This window comes from Piliocolobus tephrosceles, chromosome 10 (genome assembly GCF_002776525.5).
Source record: "Piliocolobus tephrosceles isolate RC106 chromosome 10, ASM277652v3, whole genome shotgun sequence".
NCBI classification, from domain to species: Eukaryota; Metazoa; Chordata; class Mammalia; order Primates; family Cercopithecidae; genus Piliocolobus; species Piliocolobus tephrosceles.
This window is the reverse complement of record NC_045443.1, coordinates 69,373,630-69,381,054: the sequence shown is the minus strand read 5'-3', so window position 1 is coordinate 69,381,054 and position 7,425 is coordinate 69,373,630. Positions and strand designations below refer to the sequence as shown.

Genomic DNA, 7,425 nt, shown 5'->3' with positions numbered 1-7,425 from the left:
TTAGTTTGATCTCTCCCTGATGTGTCTTTTAGCTCTTTCTCATGTTCTTCCTGAATATATTTAGTTCAAAGATTTCTGACCCTTAGTGGGCTCCATATAAGAGTATGAATTAGTTTAAAATTATATGTAATTTCTTACTAAAAGAACATCTTTGGAAATTGCTCAAGTAAATATTTTAAATTGCTAAAAGTTATTTTGTCATTTTTTTTTCTCTAGTTTTTCTTGCCCCCTCCTTCCCCAGTCCAGTGTTCGTTACTACCAAATGCAGAATCAGAAGAACAGTAGTTATGTTCGGTGAGGCAATCCGAAGAAATTCGTTCACTCTCAGCAGTTTTCTATTTGTTCACTTAACCACTTAATGTCATCTTTTACTGCAAAGACCACCAAAAATTTGTGCTGCGTCACTACTGTTTACCCAAAGTTGCCCAAACTTTGGGAAAGTGGAAAACCTTCCATAGATCTGGGCTGATGTGCAGCTGTGAGGGGAAACCACAAATATAGTGTTGGCAACCCTTGACCACAAACCAAGTTCTATTTACTGATAAACATTAGTTTGGATAGGCATTATTTCCCATCTCCAATAACATATTCACACATGCACACACCAGGACGGATTTATCAGGAAAACGAAAGGAAAGTGTAATGGACTATGAATGCTAGCGCACAACTAACTGTGCTGCTTCAGGCAAATCACAACTTCTCTGTGACTCAATTTCCACATCTCTGAAATCAGAGATGATCTTTATAGCTCTGTGATTTTATTCTCCTCTGACCAGAAAAAAAATTGTTTAAACTCCTAAGCATGATAATTTACTTTATTTCAGCAAAAAATTCATAGTCCCAAGATTGATTGTCCACTGTTTAGTCTTTCCTAATGTCCTTTCTGGAAGTACTATCTTCCAAAATGCTTCAGGAAGCTTTTCCTAACTCAGGTTCTACAAGGTCAATGCAACCTACATATTCCATCTGTAAAAAGGTCTTTTCTTGCATTGTGTAAATACTCAACCTAAAAATCATTCCAATGCTGTATAACCTCAACAATTTTTGAAACAGAATATTGAATCTTTTGTTACTGTGACGAGAAGTTTCCTACAATTCTGGGTTCATATCAAATAACGCTGTGAAAACACTGATACCGTTGAAAATGGAAATAGCTTCACTGCTTTTTTCATTTTACCTAATGAACACAGAGGAAAGGCTTAGATCTGAAAAAGAAAAGGGCTTAAGTTAGACTCGTAAGAGGGCTATTTGTTTACAAATTTTAAGCAGATGCAGTTTGGTTAAGGACACTAAGCAGGAATGTCAAATCTTTTTAAGACATTTAAACATATTACATTCTTTCATACAATGAGTGGTTATCTGCCATTGGGTTTCTTATGGTGTTTTAGATATTAACACAGTGAGTTACAAGATGGTATAGATACACAGAATTGCATGCTTATCAGCCAAGCCATGACACAGAGGGTTATTTGTGCTATATGACACTGACGGAATTGCTGCTAAGCCGCAAAAAGATCATGCTGGCAACAACATTGGTTCCAGGCATCAAATCCCCAGATATTGGTTCATTTTGTTTAAGGCATCACACACTGTGTTCAAGTCGCTGCGAAGGTCCTGCACCACATTTTCAATACTTCTAGTGTCTTTCAGAATTTCAATACTCTGTGTGTAGGGATTGAAGTATACTGAGAAGGGACGGGTAATTGACTTTGCAAAGTCCCTGCAGAATAAACAGAAATAGGAAGAGATGTGATCAACCCTCATTAGTACAAGAGATAGACAAAAGGAAGGAATAGAGACAGAAAAATAAAGAGTTATTTTCTCTAGGTAGGAGAAAGAAAAAGTTTACCTCATCTTTTCTTTGGCTTCTTCAAAACTTTCTGAAACAAAGTAGGCTTCCTGGAAGGTGGTGATAAGGCATTCCTGTAAGCAAGTTGTCTTTGGGTCAAAGGCTTTCACACATGCCTTGTCAGAAAGGGCATGCTGCAAAACATACCACAAAACCCGTTAAACTCTGTAATGAGACTTCCAAAGTGCCATGACATCACATTTTTACAACACATTTGATAGCTCAGTAATCCTACAGAGCTGCTCAGTTACTAGTCTGTCATGAAATATAGAACTCTCCTGTGTGCAGGGTAAATGGGACATTAGGATTTTGTTTGTTTGTTTGTTTTGTTTTTTTTAAGTGTACTAGGTACTGTGGGAGAAAATGAGATTATGGTATTATTTAATTTATTACCAGCCAAATTCATACCGAAGGACAGTTCAAGAGTTACACCCCCACAGAAATGGGATTTAAATCTATGCTATGAATAGAAGCAGGGACAGCATAAATATGCTCCTAAATTTATTGCTATAAGCAATGTACTAAAATTTCACTTAAATGGCAGAAGTAATAATTATCTGCATGGAGAGGTAATTGGGGCTCTGACTAAACTATTTGTTGACTCATTGCAGGATATTTTGAGGCCAGGTACTGTGTATCAACAGAGTCTGGAGTGGGCCTGTATATTTGAGGACACTTACAAAGCATTCATTTACCTTCCACCAACTACAGCAGAGCAATATACAGCAGATACACATTGCCAGTTGAGGAGAAAAGGAGCTCATACTAATAGTTAGAGTTATGCCAAGAGCAGGTATTAGAAAAACAGGAAAGGTGGTGTAATTACTCTTTGAACCATCATTAGCTCCGTTCAGCTCACTACATGACTGGCACTAAGAACAGCAGGGAACAATGAATGACTATATTCTCAAGATAAATTCAGTGATGTTAAAAGTTAGTGGTCATTTCCTGCCATGTGCCGCCTGGCTATTTATACACCCCAGATTGATGGTTCTAAAACGCAATGTGCATAAGAATCACTGAGGAGCTTATGAAAATGCAGATATCCAGGGTCTCAATTTCATTTGGCAGGTCTGGATGAAACCCAGAAATCTTCATTTTAAAGGAATCCAAGGTGACTCTGACATAAGTGGTTGTGAACTGTATTTTGAGAAATACTCCTCTTGATTCTTTTTCTTAATTTAAGGGGGAAATTAGTTGGGAGAGAGAGGCAGAGAGAAAAAAAACGGAGTAGCAGAAACTGCCGTGAACTGAGAGTTGGAAAACTGGGGCTTTAGTCCAGCTCTGAGTAACTTTAGTCCAGGTCTGGAAGATTTTGAAGACAATCTCTATCCCAGCCTCTGGATTCTACCCATTGTGCTTTTCTACCTTCTCAGTGTCTAACAGTAAAGGTTCCCTGGAGAAGTTCTGAAAACCCTTTCCTGTTCAATATTCTTTGTGCATTCCTCCAACAATTTCAAAATGCATGGAATGATTTATAGCCCTCCATGAAGAAGTCTGTGGTTCCCTAAGTTTGAAAATGCAATTGAGAACCAAAAGACTGACATGTAAGAGAAAGGGCACCCTGCGTGTGATTTGCTTTCCTGCAAAGTTCCATTGTCCAGATAAATGCACATATGAATCACAGAATGCAGAGGGCCTCTCAGCGTGAACTCATTTTTTTTTTTGGCCCACAGAACAACTTCATTATAAGCAGAAGGTCACTACACTTGCAAATGCATTTGTGCTAGATTCAACGCAGGGCAGTGAACATCAAGGGATTTTGGTTCCACATGACCAATAATTCTGTCCACAATTTTAGAAACAAATTCGCAGTTTCAAGAAACAAAATGTCCCTTTATGAAAGCTGTTGCTTCTCTGCAAAAATTGGCTTCCTATTGGCTTGCCGTGATTTTCAGAATTCAAATTAGCTTTCTTTGCATCCATACACTCTGGTTACAATTAATGTACTATGTTGTTCTAATAGTCCATTCATCCATCAGTACATATGGAAAGAAGGACAGTGGCTGGCTCAATGTGTTCAATCTTTCTACTCTCTCATCCCTGCATTCAGGGGCATGGCCAGAATGGTAGCAGAACAGGCTGTAAGAACATTAAAGCCATGGCTCCCTTGGGACATCCTTGCTAAGCTAAAGACATTTCACTGGGTCAAGGACAAGCACAAGAAAGAAGTGAAACTCATCTGTTTGTGTCTCCATTGCTTCTATAAGACATTAGCAACCTTAGCAGTCACTATATAGAGAGGATGCCTCCAGAGGTGTGTATGCAACAACAGAGACTGAAATCAGTGTGGTTTTGGAAAAAAAATCATTTTGTGACAATTCCACTGGATATCCAGATACTTATTTAGTCATTTTAACAGCTAAAAAGGATTAAAGTAGATCAAGAAAAGGCCCAGAGCATAGGACACACTGCCCCCGATTTCAAGAAAAAACAGTGGGTTCACACACGTGTAATCTGAGACAGACCATTAGGCAACATAGATCACACTTGGCCAATGTAATATTTAAAGGAAAAACTGGAAGTTAATTGTCTTAAGTTCTCAAAAATGCAGACTATCCTCAGGAGCCTGCTATGCATGTGATATGCTGGTTACCTGCTGGAGACCTTTCCACCCAGGGAGTATGGGACCAGTGCTGCTGTTCGGCTGTTAATGAATACGGGGGTAATAATGGTACCCATGGGTTAGCCTGGAGATGACAAGAACCCGGAGTTGGGGGAGCAGCCAGTGAATGAAGCCAACAAATGAAGTGATGATCACCCATATAAATGGCCTCATTTACCTGACCATGAGCTGACTGTGTGCTGAGTTCCAGGAACATCCATGCAGCCCACGAAGTCTCCTATCTCTGAATACTACAGTGTGTCCCAAGGGGTATAAAATAGCATCCATGTCTTTGATTCCACCTTCTATTGCCCAATGGAGAAGTCCAACTGAGTTTGCTTCTCAGTTTCTATCCAGGTCTCACTCTAAGCTCCTCATTTTGGGGAGCAGCTATTGTACCCTCTTCTCTATGTCCAGAGTGGATTCTCTGTAAACATTGAACCAAACTACTTGATGTCCCCAGGGAACTCTGCAGTGATTCCATCTTGTAATGTTAGCAGTCTGATATCCTGAAGTTTGTAAGAATTAATCCAACTTCCTGCAGAGAGAAGCTTTATAATGCTGACAGAATCTGGTTGACAATCTTTTACTTTGAAGCCATTTTTAAAGTACAGGAATGCTTGAGAGTCACCTTCTCTCCTCAGAACACTCTCTAAAAGGACTATTTTGGATTTACCCATAGTGCTAGAGACAAGGGCACAGGGCTGGGAACCAGGGGACCTGGGTTCTAAATGCAGCTGTCTCCAGAGGCTAGACGTATAATATCAAATGAGTGAAACTACCCCATGTTGGGCGGCAGCTTTATCTTTGATAAACTGAAAAGATTGACCTAGATGAATTCTAAGACTCTTCTTGAAATATAATTTTAACAGACTGTAAGTCTACAGCACTCATACCACATTTACCTCCCTCCACACCAGCCTTAATAAATTGACTATAGCAGCCCTTCCCACTGGGCCTGGGGATGGACTTCCCACCCTTCTCCACAGTGGCGGTTACTACCAATTAATTGACTTCGGTGCACAAGTTAAGACTTATTTGCCATTTCAGTTTTTTTAATATAAAAATTTCTTTTCAATATAAAAAATTTCCCAGAATCCAACTATTAGTAGACAACACTATAAGGTAGTTAAAAATACAGGTGTTTATGGTTAAGAATACAGGTCTTTATGGTTAAGAATTGAGGTGTAAATCTGACTCCATCTCTACCTAACTACGTGTCCTTGGGCAAATTACTTTACCTCTGTAAGCCTATTTGAGTATTCATCTGGAAAATGGAAATACTAATAATCATATCTATAACCTGGGGTTGTGGTCAAAATTAAAAGAGGTAATGGATGCAAAGTGCCTGGCATGGGAAGTGCTCAGTATATTTAGTTATCATCACTAATTCAGTCCAGCGATGATGCTTTGGGTACAAATGTGTTCAGCCAAACCTTCCACCATTTGTGCAGCCCTCCTCCCTCAGGGGTCTGAAACCCATAGAGAATGAAATGGCCCCAGATCTGAGGCTTTCAGGTCCTGAACTATGATAATGCCTGCCCTGGGTTCATCAGTTTAAAATCTTCCTTCTTCCCAGACACCTGCTTTTGCAATGACAGTTATTATCTCAACTATTCTAGATGCAAACCCTGTGATCCTCACTATCTATATTAGGACTGGTTAAAGTTGAAAAAAAAAGAAACCTCAAGTGTGAAGTCAGGTTTGTGAATAGTTTGGGCCCTAGATTCTGAATAAGAATTTGCAAACACCCTACACTCACACCACAATCATCTTTTCCCACATCAAAAGAACAACACATACATACATATATGTATAAATGCATTATGTGTCTATATATTTTTGAGTCTCCCTCAAAGGCTTATCCTGCTAAACAAGCACAATGTGACATCTATATCCCCATTACCAAATTAGGCAATGATGCCTTACACTTTTTTAAATTGGCAATTAGGCTACACCAATTTGAATAAGCTGCAGGGCCAAGGGAACAACCTCCATCTTCAAGCAATCGTTCCACAAAAACCAAAGACACAGTTTCCAGCTCCCAACACCCAGCATTTACTCTGTCATTACCAACAGCACTACCAACTTCATGAGAAGAAAGAGCAGGAGGAAGGGACTCGAAAGCCATCTGAACAAGGTAAATGTGTGAGAACTCAGGAGCAGCGAGTCCTTACTCTAGTCACACCACTGACCAAACAGATGACACCAGAGAACCTGCAAAGCCCTTGGGCCTCTTCTATATAGACTAGCAGTAATTCTGACCACCTCCCAGAGTTGCTGCAAGTGGTAATAAATACAAATTGCTTGTATTAAATATAAAGCTATTCTGAGAATGCTGATTAATAGCTATATCAAGGCAACACAATAGATTTGCCATGCAAGATATCCTAAAACTAAAGCCAAAAAATCGTAAGTAACTCTGTTTAAACCATCAGCTTTTTCAAAACCCAAAGAGCAAAATAGATGTATTTATATGTAATATGTCAGCAACTACTATGGGGTGGATGTTAAGGCTACTTGCAAAAAAAAAAAAAATCTAATCTCTGGCCTGAAAGATATAAATATCTAGACCTTACCCTCACTCATGAAAAAGTAGAAATTGCCTTTTGCTTTTGAGATGGGTTAACTTTTTGATACAAGACTCAGCCAATTCATTGACTAGCAATCATTTCCTCACCACCTAAAGTGAAAAAACTTTACTGTCACTTCTCTAAGAGAATTGGACTCAACAAAGATCCATATCATCACTTTCTTAGAATTTCCCTACTGCATTCCAAGTTCTTGAAATCTTGGACCATCAATTTTGTGTTTGTTGAACAAAATAAATGAATAAGCAAGCAAATAATAAATCAAAAATGATAGACATATAGTTAGATCAACTCAGGATAAAGAGAAAAAGTGTGAAAGACACAAGTTAGACTGTGGGTAAAGCAATTATCCTACTTTTTTTTTTTTTTTTTTTTTTTTT

General features: G+C 38.8%; 1 protein-coding gene across 1 annotated transcript in view; it reads right to left on the bottom strand.

The window, feature by feature from the left end:
* Positions 1-801: 801 nt before the first annotated feature.
* The window catches only part of TPH2 (tryptophan hydroxylase 2), a 102,450-nt gene continuing 95,826 nt past the window's right edge, over positions 802-7,425 (bottom strand). Inside the window, exons 10-11 of the mRNA XM_023226566.1 lie at positions 1,850-1,983; positions 802-1,720 (exon numbers count right to left, since the gene is read on the bottom strand). Coding sequence (XP_023082334.1) covers positions 1,546-1,720; positions 1,850-1,983 — 309 coding nt within the window. The 3' untranslated portion in view covers positions 802-1,545. The remainder of the gene's footprint in view (positions 1,721-1,849; positions 1,984-7,425) is intronic.